The sequence below is a fragment of the Trachurus japonicus genome, unplaced genomic scaffold (assembly GCF_045865225.1).
Source record: "Trachurus japonicus isolate A0001 unplaced genomic scaffold, Traja_1.0 AP030171.1".
Taxonomy (NCBI): Eukaryota; Metazoa; Chordata; class Actinopteri; order Carangiformes; family Carangidae; genus Trachurus; species Trachurus japonicus.
In genome coordinates, this window is record NW_028220304.1 from 20,186 (window position 1) to 40,787 (window position 20,602).

Consider the following 20,602-nt stretch of genomic DNA (forward strand, 5'->3'; position numbering starts at 1 on the left):
GATCACTTCCATCCGCCCACTTCCACTTTCCATCTTCAACTCTCAGACCAATCCAGAAGGCATCATTGACATTTGTCTGAGGACAATAGAGACACAGATGTCAGAGATATTTAAATACATTGTGATCTACAGACTCTGTGTTTCAGTCCAACAGAAAATACTTTTAATTTCATCTAAGATGTTTTAATATTCCCACAGTTTTCTCATTACCTTCTCTGCTTCATCAGCTATAACGAGCAGATCTGAACGCTTTCCTCTGCAGTTTTCTCGAGCTTCTGTCCAGGTTTTCCGTCCTGGAGGTGGAGGGTCATTAAATGCATAACAGCCGGACTCCTTATGTAACCAGCCTCTCTGACAAGGTTGACACTGTCTTCCTGTAACAACAGAGACAAACTAAATATCAACATTATTGTATAGTGATTGTATTGTATTTTAACAGTAATTAAAGGGATCTGAACATACTGTTATATTTTATGGGACAGACGGCATTGAAGCTCAACGGAGCTCGAGTGAGATCGGACTGAATCCACTTTGTCTTCTCATCCTGTATTTGTTGTTTTAAGTTGTTCCTCTCTTTCTCCAGCTCCTTGTTTTCTGTTTTCAGCCCCTGGTTCTCTGTAGTCAGGTTTTGGATTTTTACAGTCAGCCCCTGCTTCTCTTCAGCCAGGTTTGTGACCCTGAGCTCTGAGAGATCATAGGCTTCTGTTAGATTTTCAACCCTGTTTGTGAGACCATTCAAGTTTTGTCTCAAATTGTGATTTTCCTGCCGTAGAGCTGTTTGGTTTTCTTTTAACTGCTCCAACAGCTTTTTATTCTCTAAGATCAGCTGCTGGTTGTCTTCAGTCAGCTTGGTGTTGTTTTCAGACATGACAGAAGTAACTAGAGTCAAAAACACAGGAAGTAGAGGAGAGCTGTCACTGTTGTGTAGCATGACAGAGAATCATTGTATCAGAGCATTAACAGAGATGTGGACATGTTTGCTCACAGCTGAGTTTCTACTCACAGTAGATATCAAGGGCCAAGATTACAGAGAGGATCACCCAGCTCACTGCTATTGTTGGAACAGACTGAGTTAAGGAGCGAGGCTTCTCATCTGACAGAACAAGAAGAATTCAGCTGAAATAAGCTGTGAGCTTCAAAACAGTCAAAGGTTCAGTTAGAGGATTTTAACACTGAGAAAAGAAACATCCTTCTTTTGAAATACTGAATATACAGGGACTGTAAACCTTCACATTTTCAAATTTAAAGGGACAACGAGGAGTTTTGGAAAAGCGAAGCGTTTTCACACTACATTTATGAGCCTCCGCGCGCACCGTAAAATTCTTTTGACCGGCGCAAGACGGACTCATGTTTTCATTCATCAAGAATTAAAGTCAGAGGTTCTAAGAGTTTCACATACCGTCGTAGTTCCGACCATAAACGGCGATTCAGCTGCGTTATTCTCATGACTCGTTGCGAAACCGAAAGTAAAAAACGCTGGTCGGCTCAACCAGCATCTCCGCCACCACTAATAATAACAAAATAACGATAGAGACAGAACGATATATTTATCGAAAATGGGCCCATTAACAAGTGTGGGTAGCGGAGATTCATCCACATTAACGTGAGACTTTTTTATAACCGAATAGAAACTCCTCGTTGTCCCTTTAAGCATGATCATATTTATTAATCAATTTAATAACAGTTAAAAACACAAGTGTCTAGGTTATGTTAATAAACTACGTCAGTAACAAACCTAAGATGGCGGGCAGGTTGTCCTCAGTGCTCACTGCTGCATTAACATAGTCGACTTCCTCACATTCCTCTGAAACAGTTCAGATCAAACACCAGTGTTTAAACATCTGCAGTAAATGAGCTCTTATTGTCAGTGTTACTCCAACAGAGTGGTAAGTCTGATGAGCTGAAAATGAATCTAAAACTGTTCAGATGCATTTGCAGCCAGTGTGTTGTCATGTATCAGAAGAATCACATGATAATAGAAAGATGGAGCGCTCTCAGAACAAACACACATTTACATACATCAATATATAACATGAAAACAGTCAAAGTCAGTAGCTACGTACTGTAGTGTGGTGTTGTAATTAGAGAGCTACAGAGTTTAACATGACTGTGGCAGAGAGGACGACACTTGTGAAAATAGTGAAAACAATAAAACAAGATGCTGCAGCAGAAAAGATGAGAAGCTGGTAAAGTTGGATTCTATTAGAAAGCATCTTACCTGCAGATGAATATACATTTTCGTTTTGGAAAGTGACAGTTGGCTGCTGAGTGTTTCTCTTCATCCTGAACACAGCATCAGGTTCACCAGTGACTTTCTATGAAGACTGAAAGACGAGTATAAAAGTCTACAGATTATAACCCTCCCAGAGAAGTCAGTTGGTTTGAGGTCAGGTTAGCTGTAACTGTGTCTTTATTTAGCAGGTTGTCTGATGTTGTGTTAGGGAGTATCCTCTCTTCCTTTTTATATAATCAGATGTTTTCACACTGCTGCAGTTCCTCTTTTATTAATTAGTATTTAATGAAGTCAAAACATGATCTGTGAAGTGAACATGGTGAAAAATGAAACTGAGCAACAGCTGATGAACTCTTTCCTAACGAAGTGTCTTCATTAAACATTAATATTTTCATGATTCAAGTTTCCAAGGAGCAATTTGCAAGAACAAGTCAGAAACAACATTGTGTTGCAGCATTTTATTCACAGACATAAACAACAAAACATTAATGTGTCCACTTCACTGTCACCTACACATCAAGTTATTCTTTACATCACAAGACAAAAACCTGGGAGCACAGCCCAGTAACATTGAGTGGAGAGGTACTACAGCTCCCTCTGGTGGCCAATCAGCACCAACCACCTCAAATGTTGCACACAGCAAACAGAAAACTGAGCAGTATCACTGGTCCCTTCCATCAACCTGCTAATATACAAATGAGAAGCACAGCATCTCTAACAAAGTAGAAGAAAAGCTCATTCAGAGTCATTGATGATCAACAGTTTACTGCCCTCTGAGGTCAGTCACTGTGTTTTCCTCAATGCTGCTGTCAGCACTCACACTCACTGCACATATATCATCTAATATCTCATATTTTACATCTATCAACAAGTTGATATTATCTTACATGTGACTGATGTTGACAGATGATCCAGTGACCTTCTCAACTTCAACTTCACTGTTCAAACAGATAAAGCTGTGTTTCCACAGACGTACTGGTTTCTCTCACTACATCTCACTGATCTCCATCCACGGTTTTTGATTAAAATTGCACAGTGACCTTCCACAGCAGGTTCTGTCCATAAGCTGAGGGAAAAACATGATGGTTAGATGAAGGCTGATAGATTTTATTATTTAAATTGTTCCGAATTGTGTCTCTTACTCTTTGTTCAGATCACTTCCATCCGCCCACTTCCACTTTCCATCTTCAACTCTCAGACCAATCCAGAATCCACTGGATCCAAAACTGGCTTCATTGGCATTTGTCTGAGGACAATGGAGACACAGATGTCAGAAATATTCGAATACACCAAGAACACTGTGATACAGACTCTGTGTTCCAGACCTATAGAAAGTATGTTTAATTATTCTAAGATGTTTTTAATATTCTCATTACCTTCGCCGTTTCATCAGCTATAACGAGCAGAAATGAACCCCTTCCTCTGCAGATGTCTAGAGCTTCTGTCCAGGTTTTCTGTTCTGGAGGGCCAGGGTTCATAAATAGATAACAGCTGGACCCCTGATGTAACCAGCCCCTCTGACAAGGTTGACACTGTTTTACTGTAACAACAGAGACAAACTAATTAACAACATTATTGTATAGTGATTGTATTGTATTTTGTCAGTAATTAAAGGGATCTGAACATACTGTTATTTTCTGTGCGACAGTAGGCATTGATGCTCCACTGAGTTCGAGTGACGTTGGACTGAATCCACTCTGTCTCCTTGTCCTGTATTTGTTGTGTTAAGTTGTTGCTCTGTGTCTCCAACTGCTTGTTTTCTGTTTTCAGCCCCTGGTTCTCTGTAGTCAGGTTCTGGTTCTTTACAGTCAGCCCCTGGTTCTCATTTTCAAACCTGATTGTGACATCAATCAAGTTCTGTCTCAAGTTTTCGTTTTCTGAATTGAGTCTGTTGTTGTGCTCTGTCAGATTGTGATTTTCCTCCAGTAGAGCTGTTTGGTTTTCTTTGAACTTCCCCAGCTCTGGCTCTTGATTCAGTGGAAGAACTGCAAAGGAAAAAATAGCAATATATACATTTTTGGTTGTTTTTATCACAATGCTATTCTCGGAAGACTCTTCCTGTCTGTTCTTCATTGTGTTTATTGTTAAAACCAACAGTCTCTCTTGCTCTCAATATTCATTAAGACTTCCTGCTTGTCAGTGTTCATTTTTTCCTTCTTAAAGATGACTTAACTCACACTTCTGGAAACTTTAAGTAAACATTACTGAAAACAAACACAACAGGGTAATAGAATTTTTCTTATTTTCACTCTATATATTGTTAACCCCTCAATGCAGCATATGGATTAAATTGGTTTTTAAAAAATCAAATAGGTCTATACAAAAACCTTGCCTGTTGAATGTGTCAACATCTATTCTCTCATTAACTACTGCATTCAGAAATGTGAACAGATTTAGAAAAAATTTAGAAAGCTAAACTGAAAATGACTATCAATGGTTGCAGGAAATAACTCATATTCTTCAAGGAATGTCTCAAGGTCATACATGAGCAGCTTGTTTCATATACTCACAGGAGATGCAGACTGCTATAATGGCTGCTATCAAAATGACACAAACAATGGCCAGAAAAGAAGCCACCAGAAGACAGGGGGGACGTCTGGATTTTTCATTCTTGTCTGCGATGAAGCTGGCTGAGAAAAACACAAACACAAACAAAAATGTAAGACTTAAAGGAACTTGAGGCAGGATCAAGGAATAAGACTTTTTGGTTTTGAACACTTCATCACCCATTCGCATTAAAAAACGTAAAATACTAGTATGTATTTTTTCACGAATCCTGCCCCAAGTCCCTTTAAGTTTCTTGTTTCTTTGTCAGATTACAACAACTGCTTGAACAGATCATAGTTTTTCCTCTAGAATTCACTCATGGAGAGGACACAAACTTTCTGTTTTACAGCTTGGTATTTGTCACTGTGTACTATAGTAATGAGGACAGAACAGCCATCTTCATGTGGTGGAAATTTTGATGGAGTCCTATTCTGAGAAGGTCTGTTAGAATGATCAGTGTTAACTATTGTACGCTGGTATGATGAACCTGTTTAAGGTGAAGGTAACAAGGTCAACTCTGTATAACCTTCTCTGAGAACAATCTAGGTTGTAAAATCCTAAAGTTAAGCAACAGATGGGGTTAACATAACACCATTTAGGGGCATACATCCGTTGAGTATTGTACCCTGATTGTTTTATTACCTATGTGAGCTCATCTTATTTCTCTATAGAGAATAAATAATTACGCATGATGTTTCATTGGTCTTGTTTTTTGACTCTCAGGCCTAAAAATTTCAGTTATTAAAATCAGGACAAAAGTAGAGGGAAGCACTGCTGTCAATTGCCTCTGTTAAAAGATCCTTCATTATAAGATATAGAATTTCCAGGTGCTAGTGTTACATTGAGTCTTTGCAGATATTATTTTACATCCTGAGCAGTAATCATCCTGATACTACAGTCATATCATCAGTAGTAATAATGAAAATTGTTGTAAATACTAGAAGAAGCAGCATTACTAAAATGCTCCTGGTTGCAGTGTTGAGCTCTTGTTGTGTTGTTGTGTTGTGTTTACCATTTGTGTCGGCAGATGGCTCAGATGTTTGACTTTGCTCCTTCACTTTGCTGCACACAGGTTCCTCTTCTTCAACTGAAAGGTTAAGAAACTGTCAATTAAACAACTCTATTTATTTATTTGAAATCAGCCTTTTTTTGCTCAGTGTTGATAATTCTCTTGTTGTTTAAAGTAGCTGCGTTCAGGCTGGGAAAAAAACCCCATTCAAGTCAGATGCAAGATCTGTATTGTATAGGTTTTATTTGTGAATTTATAGAAAACACTTACTTGCTTTTATTAATACAAAAATATCCTGCTGTATTTTAAAAAATCACAAAATCACAGTGTTCAGCTCATCATCTTTTTTTTTTTGTTTTCCACAGATCACTCACTTACCATTGGTGTTGGCAGACTGTTTAGATGTTTTGTTTTGCACTTGGCTGTACACAGGCTCCTCCTCCTTTTCAGCTGAGAGGTTAAAACAAAACAGTGAATTAGACCTACTGTCGTTTTTATAGTCTCTTTTTGCCCAGTGTTGATAATTTGTCATTTATTTGTACATTCTTCTGTAGTTTTAAACAGATGTGGTTGCTGAGTTTACAGTTTGTATTTGGTAGAAACAGATTCCAACAATATGATTTATAACTTTAATACTCTAACAAAGTCATATCATTTATAAGGTAGGACATTAAGTCCATTATCACAACAACAAAATAAATATCTAAGTTCAGGAATAATAGGAGCTGAAGGTAAATGGCCATACCAACACATTGTTGACAAATGTAAATGTGAAAATGGTAAATTATGTACAGTATAACATAGAAGCAAATGTGGAGATAGTCACATTGTTCATCTATCTGATCTATATGTGTTTATTTGTTCGTAAGTTGTAGTAAAACCTCAGTGTTTTAGCTCATAGTCTTTTTTGAAGAACTTACCATTTGTTTTGGTGGACTGTTTGGATGTTTTGTTTCGCACCGTTACTTTACTGTACACAGTTTCCTCCTGTTCAGCTGAAAGGTTCAGAAACAGTGAATTAATGTGCAGCCTTTAAATGACAACAGCTTTCAAAGGCTGATTTCATTATTTGTACTTAAGCTTTTTGTTTATTTTTTGCCTGATGATGATGATTGCATTTGTCACAAAATTTCAGTATCTTGCAGAATGACAAGTAGTTCAGAGCGTGAAGTCTACTTTGTGTGGGATTCTGTGACTCTTGCATGGTATTATCGATTAACTAAACCCTAAGATGATGAAATCCTCCTACAGTTCACGAATCACGAATGAAAATGAAAACACTTTGGCACAAGCAGATTAAAACGATATGAGTTCAAGAAATGGTAAGCAAAGATAAACGGCCATACAAATGCATTACAGCTGGTATAATTTAATGTTTAAGGTTATAAATGCTAAACTACATATCAGGTTAGTCACATTGTGCAGATGTGAACTGTATAAATTTCATTTGTCAATTCATAGTGACCACTTTAGCCTCTGGTGTTACTGAGGAAAATACCAGTACAATACAATTGATTGATTGATTGATTGATTGATTGATTGATTGATCATATTTATTTTCAAAACCAAACAAAAATTATATCTCACATACAACAAGAAAAACATCCACGGGACACCATATAACCAAATATCGAACAGGACAAACAACAACAACAACATTAACAACAACAGACACTAACAACAACTAACACTGTTTCAAATGGGGATGGAAGAAGCAGAGCTTATCAGTTTCCAACCCCAGACAACACACATACAACACAACCAAAACACAATGTCACTCTCCAACCCCCCCCACAGTCGTCACATTAGTTTACATCATTTATCTCTCTTCCTCTCTGCTATACTGTACATTTCAAACACTCCTTTTCTAAACTTACTTTTAAATTGATTAACACTTTTGCTGAGTTTAATCTCTACATCCAAGCTATTCCACAGAATAACCCCTCCGACAGTAATACACATACTTTTAAGAGTCGATCTTACACTTTGCTGTTGCAATTTGAGTTCTCCTCTTAAGTCATATCTTTTACAACCTTCCCTCTCATGAAATAATTTTTGGATTATTTAAGGAAGAAGATTATTTTTTGCTTTATAAATGATTAATGCAATTTTAAATTTTACCAAGTCAAAAAATGTTAATGCAGTTGCCTTAAAAAAAAAGTGGCTTATGTAGTGTGATCATTGAACCTAACATTAAAAACTGTTCTTATGGCTCGTTTTTGTAATATGTACAGAGGCAACAGGTTGGTTTTATACGCAGATATACCGCAGACTTCCACACAGTAACTCAAATATGGCAAAACAAGAGAATAATATAAAATAAGTAGAGACTGTTGGTTAAGTATGTGCCTGGATCACCTCATAACACCCACACTCTTTGCCATCTTATAACCAATATGAGTTTTCCAGCAGATTTTTTCATCAATTATCACTCCTAAAAATGTGCTATGATCCACTCTTTCAATACTTACATTATCTATTATTATTTGAACCGGGATGTCAATTTTACGTCTGCCAAATAACATAAGTTTTGTTTTTTCCAAATTAAGTGACAATTTGTTTAGATCAAACCAGTTTTTCAATTTATTCATTTCCTGTGTGATTTCTAGTAAAAGCTGCTGCAAATCCTCACCTGAACATATCATGTTGGTATCATCGGCAAAAAGAACAAATTTCATGATTTTTGATACTTTACAAATTTCATTAATATACAAGATAAAGAGTAATGGCCCCAATATTGACCCTTGAGGTACATCACATGTGATGTTTCTTTCCATAGAAATATAATTGCCGATTTGGACAGACTGTTTCCTGTTACCTAGATAGCTTCTCAGCCAGTTCAGAACAGTCCCCCTGGTGCCATATCTCTCCATCTTTTTTAACAAAATGTCATGGTCGATGGTATCAAAGGTCTTTTTCAAATCGATAAAAACTCCAATGGCAAACCTCCCTTTATCTATGTGTGTAGTTATGTCTTCTATTAAATCAATAAGTGCATGTGAAGTAGATCTGTTTTTTCTGAACCCACACTGACTATCTGATAACAAATTATGCTTCTCTATAAAAATATTTAATCTGGCAGCGAAGAGCTTCTCCAGTATCTTGGAGAATTGTGGCAATAAGGAGACTGGTCTGTAATTTGTAAATAAATGGCTGCCTCCTGATTTAAATAACGGTGTTACTTCAGCAGTTTTCATTGAGTTTTGAAATTTTCCTGACTGGAAGGACATGTTACAGATGTATGTGAATGGTTTCAAAATTCCATCTATGACCTTTTTCAATATTGCCATGTCGATCCCATAAATATATCATCAATGTATAATCATCAAAAATTGTTTTACGTATATGAGGTAAACTGAGGTCATAGATTCAATGTCTTTACTCTTGACATTCCATGTTTGAAATAACTAAATAAATGGACTTACCTTGAGGTTGTTGTTTTTTTTTGTTTTTGAATACAACTGAAGCGTAGTTGACCTCCTCCTCCGCCATCACCACAGTTGTTCTCTTAAGTCCTATCTGAACAGTAGACTGAGAAGTGCTGCTGTAATAGAACCAACTATATACCTGAAGTGATCGTTTCCTCTGCTCAGCTTAATCTATCACTCACACCCCTGAAATGAGAAACTTCTGCTTTTTGGTTGAGAAAGTCATTTGCATTCACGGCTGACTGAGGGTGCACCCTTCACACCATGTACACTGCAGTGCTGTATTACTGTATGTAAAGATAACTTTCTAATAAAAGACATTACAAACAGTGTGCTGCCACTAAGAGGGCTGCTATCATGGAGTTTGGACTCTGAATATTTGCTTTGTGACATATCATAACCAAATTAACTAAACAGTGTGTGTCCGTTAATGTCTGCAGCACCAACTTGAACATTTACACACTTTTATTGTGATAACAATATTTTTGTACTTTTTTGTGCTCATACAAACGTTTCCGTCCAACAAGACACTAAATGTGTGACAGTTTTATTATTCTCACATATATCTGACTGTCATGCATGTGGAAAAATGCTTGCAAAACCAATCAACCATCAACTGTAGACCAACCCAAACCCAAAACCCACTAACCGCTGCACAGACAAAGGAACACACAGGTGGTAATGATAAGCAGCTTATTAACCCGAGCCTCTTTTTAGATACAGAAATGTACAAATCTCTAGCTTTCATCAATCCAGATGTTGCCATGGAGAAGCCCATGGTTATGGTAAATGGTCTGTATTTATATAGCGCTTTACTATACCTGAAACGATACCCAAAGCGCTTTACAGTACATCACATTCACCCATTCACACACACATTCACACACTGATGGTGGTTGTGGAAGATGGTAAAAAAAGATTTGCAGATCTTACCAGAACTTTCTTTGGGTTTCACTAAATGATAAATATAGTGATGGAACAGTGACTTCCTATGAATGAAACAGATCTGACAACCAAATAACATATTGTTAGAATTAGCTTCCCTTGGGGAGATGTTTGCTGGTGCTCACAGCCCTCACTAGTCCAGACCCTTAACCATAACCCTTTGAATACCAATCCTGCGAGGAAGGCCACTCCTCAGCCTGGCGAGCAGCCACTCAGCCTGGACATAGTTGAGGTCAGAAGGACCCTAAGAAAGGTAAACGTACGGAAGGCAGCCGGTCTCAACAACATACCAGTGTGCTTAAGGCAGCTGGCAGAGGTCGTCACGACATCTTCAACACCTCACTAGACCAGGCTGTAGTACCATCATGTTTTAAAACTGCCACCATCACACCAGAGCCAAAAATGCCCACAATCACATGTCTCAATGACTATCGCCCCATAGCACTTACCCCCATCATAATGAAGTGCCTTGAGATGTTGGTAAAAAATCACATCACCTCCAAGCTCCCTCCCATATTCGACCCCTTCCAGTTTGCCTACCGCGCAAATCGCTCCACTGAGGATGCCATCACATCTGCACTGCACCTCAGCCTCGAACATCTGGAGAAGAGGAATGCGCATGTGCAAATGCTGTTTGTGGACTTCTCATCAGCATTTAATACCATCATCCCACAGTATTTGGTAAACTAACTGGTCTCTTAGTTTGGTTTGATTTCATTTTAAACCTTTATTTATTCAGGGAAGCCAATTGAGAGCAGGCTATCTTTTTCAATGACGCCCTGATTACAGAGATAGAACAACACAGCAACAGCAACGCCGACCAAGCATAAAAGCAAAACCAAACACAATTATAAACAACTACACAGTATGACCATCAAGTGTCAGAATTAAAGATACATTGAGCAGACACAAGGAAAACAGCATATAATTGAGGGTTTCAGCTTCAGGAAAAGCAAGTACACTCAAAATGAAAGGCAGGGTCCAAAAGACTCTGGAAGTACTCCACTGAAATAAACTGTTTCAGTTTTAGCGAATCCTGCAGTTTCTTCCACTTGTCCGGGGCAAAGAAACTAAAAGCGTTCTTTCCTCCCTCTGTATTTACACGTGGAATGTCTAACCTAATAAATGATGCTGAGCGGGTGGGTCTTGGTAGACTGAAGTGCAACAAGGACATTAAGTAGGTTGGGAGCTTCCCAATCAATGCTTTATAAATAAACAAGAGGCAATGTTGCTCTCTACAGAAGTGAGAGAAGACCAACCCACTCTTTCATATAAGACATTGAACCCATCGCCTGTAACAAAACGTAAACACCAGAACATCTGTATCACACAGATGCTGAAAAAAGATATCAGTTCACCCACAGAGTAGCTGGAATATATGTGGTACTGATGCCTGGTTTGGAAAGCTGCAGACAACATATCTATACTTCAACTGCTTAGAATATTACATCTGTTATATTTAGTATTACTGTGTTCCTTTCAGCCAAGCAGAAGTGTTTGTATTTCCTCAAATAGTGACGCAGGACGGTGAAATGGCTTTTAGAGCAGCAAATGCAAAGAATAATTTGACAAAAATGAAAAATCCAGACGTTACCCCTGCCTTCTGGTGGCCTCTTTTCTGGCCATTGTTTGTGTCATTTAGCAGCCATAGTAGTCTGAATTAACATAATAGACTTCCTCACATTCCTCTGAAACAGTTCAGATCAAATACGAAGTGTCTTCTTTAAACATTAATATTTTCAACATGATTCCAGTTTCCAAGGAGCAATTTGCAAGAACAAGTCAGAAACAACATTGTGTGGCAGCATTTTATTCACAGTCATAAACAACAAAACATGAATGTTTCCACTTCACTGTCACCTACACATCAAGTTATTCTTTACATCACAAGACAAAAACCTGGGAGCACAGCCCAGTAACATTGAGTGGAGAGGTACTACAGCTCCCTCTGGTGGCCAATCAGCACCAACCACCTCAAATGTTGCACACAGCAAACAGAAAACTGAGCAGTATCACTGGTTCCTTCCATCAAGCTGCTAATATACAAATGAGAAGCACAGCATCTCGAACAAAGTAGAAGAAAAGCTCATTCAGAGTCATTGATGATCAACAGTTTACTGCCCTCTGAGGTCAGTCACTGTGTTTTCTTCAATGCTGCTGTCAGCACTCACACTCACTGCACATATATCATCTAATATCTCATATTTTACATCTATCAACAAGTTGATATTATCTTACATGTGACTGATGTTGACAGATGATCCAGTGACCTTCTCAACTTCAACTTCACTGTTCAAACAGATAAAGCTGTGTTTCCACAGACAAACTGGTTTTTCTCACTACAGTTCACTGATCTCCATCCGATGGCTCTGACAGAAACTACACAGTGATCTTTCGTAGGAGTTGCTGTCCATAAGCTGAAGGGAAAACATAATTATATAAAGGGTGATAGATTTTAATTTTTTTTTTCAAATTGTTCAGAATTGTGTCTCTTACCTGGCAGTCAGTTCACTTCCATCGACCCACTTCCACTTCTCATCTACAACTCTCAGACCAATCCAGAATCGATCTCCATACTCGTTATATCTGACATATGTCTGAGGACAATAGAGACACAGTTCTCAGAGATATTTAAATACACTGTGATCTACAGACTCTGTGTTTCAGTCCTACAGAAAAGACTTTCAATGTCATCTGTTGTTAATATTCCCAAAGTTTTCTCATTACCTTCGCTGTGTGATCAGCTATAACGACCAGATCTGAACCCTTTCCTCTGCAGTCTTCTCGAGCTTCTGTCCAGGTTTTCTGTCCTGCAGCTGGAGGGTTATTAAATGCATAACAGCCGGACTTTTCATGTATCCAGCCCTTCTGACAAGGTTGACACTGTTTTACTGTAACAACAGAGACAAATTAATTAACAACATTATTGTATAGTGATTGTATTGTTTTTGGTCAGTAATTAAGGGGATCTGAACATACTGTTATCTATGAGACAGTAGGTATTGATGCTCCACTGAGTTCGAGTGACGTTGGACTGAATCCACTCTGTCTCCTTGTCCTGTATTTGTTGTTTTAAGTTGTTGCTCTCTGTCTCCAGCTCCTTGTTTTCTGTTTTCAGCCCCTGGTTCTCTGTAGTCAGCTGATGGTTCTCTGTAGTCAGGTTTGTGACCCTGAGCTCTGAGAGATCATAGACTTCTGTTAGATTTTCAAACCTGATTGTGAGATTATTTAAATGTTGTGCCACATTTTGGTTTTCTGAACTGAGTCTGTTGTTGTCGTCTGTCAGATTGTGATTTTCCTCCAGTAAAGCTGTTTGGTTTTCTTTTAACTGCTGGTTCTCTTCAGTCAGCTTGGTGTTGTTTTCTTTTAACAGCTCCAGCTCTCTGCCATGATTCGGTGGAAGAACTGCAAAGGAAAACATAGCAATATTGAAATTTCTTTTTTTTCTTTTTTTTGCTACTCAGAAAACTTTACCTGTCTAATGTGTTAATTATTAAAACCAAAAGTCTCTCTTGCTCTCAATATTCAGACTTCCTACTTGTCAGTGACTAATATCGGTAAATCTTTGGTTTTACCACAAACATCTAGAAACTTTAAGTAAATATTATTGAAAAATAACAAACAAAGAATAATAGAACTTATTTTTTTGCTGTAAATATTGTTAACCACTCCAATGCAGAATATGGATTAAATTGATAAAGATAAAGATATTTTAGTAAGTTAATTACTGCATTCAGAAATTTGAACAGATTTAGAAAAAACATTCACAGACATTAAGCTAAACTAAAAGTGACTGTCAGTGTTACTGTCACTCTTACTCTTCAGGAAATGTCTCATGTCTAAGGTCATACATGAGCAGCTTGTTTCATATACTCACAGAAGATGCAGACTACTGTGATGGCTGCTACCAAAATGACACAAACAATGGCCAGAAAAGAAGCCACCAGAAGACAGGGGGGACGTCTGGATTTCTCATTCTTGTCTGGGATGAGGCTGGCTGAGAAAAACAAATACACAAATGACAAACAATAATGTAAGGTCAAATTTTCTTGTTTCTTTGTCAGATTACAACAACTGCTTGAACAGATCAAAGTTTTTCCTCTATAGGTCACTCATGGAGAGGACACAAACTTTCTGTTTTACAGCTTGGTATTTGTCACTGTGCATAGTAATAAGGACAGAACAGCCATCCTCAGTTCTTAAAATCAGGACAAAGGTAGAAGGAAGTGCTGCTGTTAATTGCTGTGTTGTTGTGTTGTGTTTACCATTTGTGTCGGAAGTTTGTTCAGATGTTTGACTTCGCTCCTTCACTTTGCTGCACACAGGTTCCTCTTCTTCAGCTGAAATGTTACAACATTTAATAAAGAAATCAGCCTTTTTTGCCCAGTGTTGATAATTCTCAGGCAAGTCAGATGCAAGATCTGTATTGTAAAGGTTTTATTTGTGAATTTATAAAAAACACTTAAGTGTAATCAACACTGTTTTGATGAAACCTTATCCTATTTTTTTATTTTTACGTAACTTGTTTTTATTTATATGCACTACAAAAACATCCTGCTGTATTTAAAAAAATCACAATGTTGTAGTTTGTAGTAAAACCTCAGTGTTCAGTTCATCGTCTTTTTTGTTTTGTTTTTCACAGATCACTCACTTACCATTGGTGTTGGCAGACTGTTTGGATGTTTTGTTTTGCACTTGGCTGTAAACAGGCTCCTCCTCCTTTTCAGCTGAGAGGTTAAAACAAAACAATGAATTAGACGTACTGTTGTCTTTATTTGAAATTAGTCTCTCTCTTTTTTGCCCAGTGTTGATAATTTGTCATTTATTTGTACATTCTCTTGTAGTTTTAAGCAGCTGTGGTTGCTGAGTTTACAGTTTGTATTTGGTAGAAACAGATTGCAACAATATGATTTATAACTTTAATGCTCTAACAAAGTCATAACATTATCAGGTAGGACATTAAGTCCATTATCACAACAACAAAATAAATATCTATGTTCAGGAATAATAGGAACTGAAGGTAAATGGCCATACCAACACATTGTTGACAAATGTAAATGTGAAAAATGGTAAATTATGTATAACTTAGAAAGAAAATGTGGAGATACTCACATTGTTTATCTAGATCTGTCCTATATGTGTCTTATTTGTTCGTAATGGTCCTAGTTGTGGTAAAATCTCAGTGTTTTAGCTCATATTCTTTTTTGACGAACTTACCATTTGTTTTGTCACATTGTTTAGATGTTTTGTTTCGCACATTTACTTCACTGTACACAGTTTCCTCCTGTTCAGCTGAAAGGTTCAGAAACAGTGAATTAATGTACAGTCTTTAAATGACAACAGCTTTCAAATGTTGATTTCATTATTTGTAATTAGCCTTTTGATGATGATGATGATGATGATGATGATTGCATTTGTCACAAAATTTCAGTAACTATATTCTCTATTGTTGCATTCTGTGCCTCTTGCACGGCATTAAATCGATTAACTAAACCCTGAGATGATGAAATCCTCCTACAGTTAGAGGATCACAAATGAGAAAGGAAACACTTTGCAATTTTTTTTCTAAATTCTCATGTTATCTGAGGTCAGGCTCATGTCCACAGTGTTAGTTACATAATTCAACCACACTGAACAAAAAAGTCAGGTTTACACTTAATATTTGACACAAGCTGATTAAAACGATAGGAGTTCAAGACCAAAGATGAACGGCCATACAAATGTATTACAGCTGGGGTAAGTAAATGTTAAAGGTTATAAGGTAAATTTAAAGACAGTCACATTGGTCAGATGTCAACTGTATAAATTTCATTTGTCAATTCATAGTGATCACTTTAGCCTCTAGTGTTACTGAGGAAAATACCAGTACAATACAATCATCAAAAATCATTATGAGGTAAACTGAGGTGATAGCTTCAATGTCTTTACTCTTGAAATGCCGTGTTTGAAATAAATAAATAAATAAATAACTAAATAAATTGACTTACCTTTAGGTTGTTGTTTTTTTTTGTTTTTGAATACAACTGAAGCGTAGTTGACCTCCTCCTCCGCCATCACTACAGTTGTTCTCTTAAGTCTGACAGTAGACTGAGAAGTGCTGCTGTTACAGTAATAGAACCGTCCACATACCAGAAATGATCGTTTCCTCTGCTCAGTTGAATCTATCACTCACACCCCGAAATGAGAAACTTCTGCTTTTTGGTTGAGAAAGTCATTTGCATTCACGGCTGACTGAGGGTGCACCCTTCACCCATTTATGCTGCAGTGCTGTTTCATGTTAAAGGGATAGTTCAACATTTTGGTAAATCCTCCTATCATCATAATCCCTATAGTCGTAGAAGTAGGTTTGTCACCTTTAATTATCGGTGCATGTTGTTTTGAGATCCGCGGGGCAGAGACGTGAGCTGCTCAGTGAACACAATGGAGGTGAACGGTACAGGTCCCCTTTCCCTCATCAAACTCATCAAATACACATGACATATGTAAAGTGTCAAACATTCTGAAACTAATATTATTCGCGGATGATACCAATATTTTCTGTTCTGGGAGTAACTTGATCCAACTCGTGGAAACGGTTAACCACGAAATGGCCAAGCTCCATGTGTGGTTTAACATAAACAAACTATCACTAAATTTAGAGAAAACAAAATACATGCTATTTGGGAAAAAAGGCCTCAGCAACAGTATTAACATCCAAGTAAATGGAGTGAATATTGAAAGGGTTAGTGAGAATAAAGTACTGGGTGTGACTATTGATAATATGTTAAGCTGGAAGCCACACATAAGAACTTTAAAAAGCAAGTTGGCCAGAAGTGTATCCATAATATGGAAAGCACAAAAAATAATAAATCAAAAAGCCCTCCATATGTTGTACTATGCACTAGTCTCTCCACACCTACAGTACTGTGCAGAGGTGTGGGGACACACATACAAAGGCTCCACCCATCCATTGTTAATACTCCAAAAAAGAGCTCTGAGGATCCTACATTATGCCAATTATAGGGCACACACAAATCAGTTATTTATTAAATCTAATATTCTCAAACTATATGATTTAATAAACTATCGCACCATGCAAATTATGTACAAAGCTGCCAGCAACAGCCTCCCCCTCAACCTGCAAAAGCTATTCATGAACAGAGAAGGGAGACACAATCTTAGAGGGGAAAACATCTTTAAGCTGAGGAGGGTACGAACCACACTAAGATCCTTTTCCTTATCGGTCGCAGGCGTCAAACTATGGAATGTGCTAGAGGATGAAGTAAAAAAATTACCAACATTTAACGTCTTCAAGAAAAAGTATGTAAACTCAACGATTGACCGGTACAGAATGACACATGAGAGCTGATAAAGGTCAGAGAGGCTAACGGCAGACACAGTATCGAGACTACAAGGGGTAAAAACAAAAAGCACTGTGTTCCCAAAACAATGTGATGAACCAGAGAAACTTGTGTGGCCAGAGGCCAATTAAGCAATATTACCCGAGAGGGTGTGCTTTAACGTCATTTGAGCACGACGGTGATGCGGTCAGGACCGAGGCGCTTGCGCCGAGGTCCGCAAGCATCACCGAAGTGCTCAAATTACGTTTAAGCACACCCTCGAGGGTAATATTGCGATTATACAACAATTACCAACAAAATAGAGCGTATAATTAAATAAATATTCATGTTGATGGACGTTTTGCTCTCAAAATTTAAAGTTTTTTGCGAGTGTGCTTCCCGTTTCCATGGGAATAAATGGGGTCTGACTAATAACTGAAACACAATCAGTCACGTCAGTAGACTCCTATGTGTAATGGAACCTAGTTCACCTCTACAGCAAATAGTCCGAACCTTAGTAACGACCTAGCAACAGAAATGATTTTCTAGTCCCAGATGAGTGAACTCTGAGCTGACGTTCATGTTTTAACGCGGTCTCGGACTTTCCTGAACTAAATCAACACTGCACAAACTCGCCCAAGTTATAACAAAGATGCCGTTTTTTTCCTTTCACAGATGTAGCTTCTACAACCGTAAACTCTGCATGTAAATGAAGTTATAGCACCGTGTCGCCGACACAGCTGATAGAGAAAGACAAACCATTACTCCAGATTATTTAAAAGCCCAAAAGGCGCAAGCAAGAGAGAGAGGGAGAGAGAGAAACATACAGGTAATCACCTCCGTTTTATCCAATGAAATATTCAGCTCCAGGACATATTTTAAAAAACATATTCACCGCGATCACAACTCGTGTCTCTCCGACTTTGTAACGTTACACACAGGGAGGGAGACAATCCTCTCGGCTGTAACGGGGAAGTTTACAATATATTAACAAAAAATAAAATAACATAATTGTTCTATAAATGTGACTTTGGCAGCTGTCAGGAACAACCTACAGGAGGTCAATGTAGTTTGTGATAAATTACGTTTTTCAAAATAAAAGGGGGAAAAGTCCATGTTGCCATGGAGATGTGTAAACAACATGACATGGCGAAGTAATATTTTCAGTGATAAGTCAGCCGTGCTGTAATGCTGATTTGAGCACGTTCTAAATGTCTTATTGACCAATCAGATTGCTTGGTCGGAACTACTTGTTGTATAATGTCAGTTTGTACGTAGTATGTTATTATAGTACGTAGTATGTTATTATAATGAGTATCAACAGGGTGATGATAAATTGGGGCACAAATGCAACTGTGATTTAATTGTGAGAAATCAGTCAAGTGAAGAACTCAACTAACTGCTAATCGACACACCAACGCCAATCAACTGGTCCACGATGGAGTTGCTGAGCTGGTCACTGAATGCGATTGACAGAGTGTTCTCAACAAGGCGTGCGGCCTCTGGTGAGCCAAGATGCCCGGACGGAACCTTCATGTCCGGCTACATGTTGGATGGATGGGAGAAGTGGAGAGTCCTTTGCCTTGCCCCACTGGATGTGGAGGATGTCGAGGACGTGTACATCTTCACGTTCATGACAATTGGAATGATCGCCCTGGGTTTTGGCACCTACATGCAGTATCATAAGATGAGAAAGATCGCCACCGAGCAGACCGACGCGAGGGAGGATAACGCAACAACTCGGAGTGCTGTGGTCGGGATACGGTCCGACATATCCGCAATCCGAGAGTATGTGTCACTGATGCGAGCTGACATAGCCAAAACTCGGGAGGAAATCGAGAGAAATGGCGACGAAAACCGCAGAGAATGAGTAAAAAGAAGAAAGGGCTCCCACACCATCCCACCATCCCAACTAATAATCAATACACTGGACTTTTGCTCTCTGTCAATTGGACCACACCAGACTTTGCTCTCTGTCAATTGGACCACACCAGACTTTGCTCTCTGTCAATTGGACCACACCAGACTTTGCTCTCTGTCAATTGGACCATCTTGTGACTTTGTGACTTTTGTGACATGCCTGGCAACAAGAAGAGACTGTTGTTCGCTCATGACGGTTGGACACATGTGCAGACACACACGTAATCCTTATGCTCTATCTAGAGCTGGACTTCAATTTCTTCAACTCTACATACTGCCTAATGCTGCAACACATTATGTCAAAATGTCAAATGTTGAAAAAAAAAAAAAAAAAAAATTGAGAAATGTCATGTTAAAAAAAACAAACAAAACAAAACAAAAAATGTCATGTCAAATTGTTAAATTGTTAAATTTTGAAATACTGGAAGAATGTTATGTCAAAAATGTAACATGCAGAAAAAATGAATATGTGAGTACTGGGGGCGGGACTAGATAAGCTTTTGCTTCTCCCGCTTTCCCTTTCGGTCATGTGTATTGTATTAATTGGATTGAGATGATGTGTGATGATGATGACTAAATGACATGCCCGAAATGAACCAAATAAATAAATAAATACACAATCCAACAACTCCACAACGCTCTGGTGGACAAGTTGTGACCTGCACATTCACCACGCTATGAGATAATCATGTAACATTACGACACACGAAACAAATACTCAGAACTACTTGTGCTTTTGAAATTCCTCTGCCCAGCAGCCGTTTCTGGAATGTAGTTCCGGCTATGCATTGCTCAAAATAACTTGCACCGATAATCAAAGATAATGAACCTACCCCTATGACTATAGGGATTGTGGCAATAGGCAAATTTGCCAAAATGTTGAACTATCCTTATAAGATGATTTTCTAATAAAAGTCAACATTTCAAACAGTGTGCATGCCGCTAACAGCCAGAGGACTACTACCATGGAGTTTGGACTCTGGATGTTTGCTTGGTGCCATATCAGCAAACTCAATTCAGACATCATAACCAAATTAACTCAACAGTGTGTGCCTGTTTCCATCTGCAGCACACACTTGAACATTTACACACTTTTATTGTGACAACAATATTTGTTGTTCTTTTTTGTGCTCATACTGTAAATGTCTCTGTCCAACAAGAAACTAAATCTGTGACAGTTTTATTATTCTCACATATATCT

The 20,602-nt window shown here is 38.1% G+C and overlaps 1 protein-coding gene across 1 annotated transcript; it reads right to left on the reverse strand.

Moving 5' to 3' along the window:
• Nucleotides 1-88: 88 nt before the first annotated feature.
• LOC146960617 (uncharacterized) lies at nt 89-16,298 on the reverse strand. The gene is made up of 25 exons (XM_085772224.1): nt 16,150-16,298; nt 15,380-15,454; nt 14,818-14,889; nt 14,428-14,502; nt 14,040-14,159; nt 13,142-13,567; nt 12,890-13,053; nt 12,659-12,759; nt 12,513-12,579; nt 10,655-10,762; nt 10,331-10,406; nt 9,215-9,385; nt 6,710-6,784; nt 6,168-6,239; nt 5,793-5,867; nt 4,744-4,863; nt 3,862-4,218; nt 3,610-3,773; nt 3,376-3,479; nt 3,179-3,299; nt 2,219-2,315; nt 1,736-1,804; nt 1,004-1,093; nt 463-879; nt 89-374 (listed from the first exon to the last, which is right to left on the reverse strand). Exons 1-25 carry the CDS (start codon nt 16,214-16,216, stop codon nt 184-186), a joined length of 3,474 nt encoding a protein of 1,157 aa, XP_085628350.1. The 5' UTR covers nt 16,217-16,298; the 3' UTR covers nt 89-183.
• Between the last annotated feature and the right edge of the window lie 4,304 nt (nt 16,299-20,602).

Coding starts and splice junctions, on each gene's coding strand:
- LOC146960617 (XM_085772224.1), bottom strand. CDS start 16,216: ATGGCGGAGGAGGAGGTCAACTACGCTTCAGTTGTATTCAAAAACAAA. Junction 6,785..9,214: donor AAAAAAACAACAACCTCAAG/GTAAGTCCATTT, acceptor TGAACCTTTCAG/CTGAACAGGAGGAAACTGTG. Junction 375..462: donor CTGTCCCATAAAATATAACA/GTATGTTCAGAT, acceptor CTGTTGTTACAG/GAAGACAGTGTCAACCTTGT.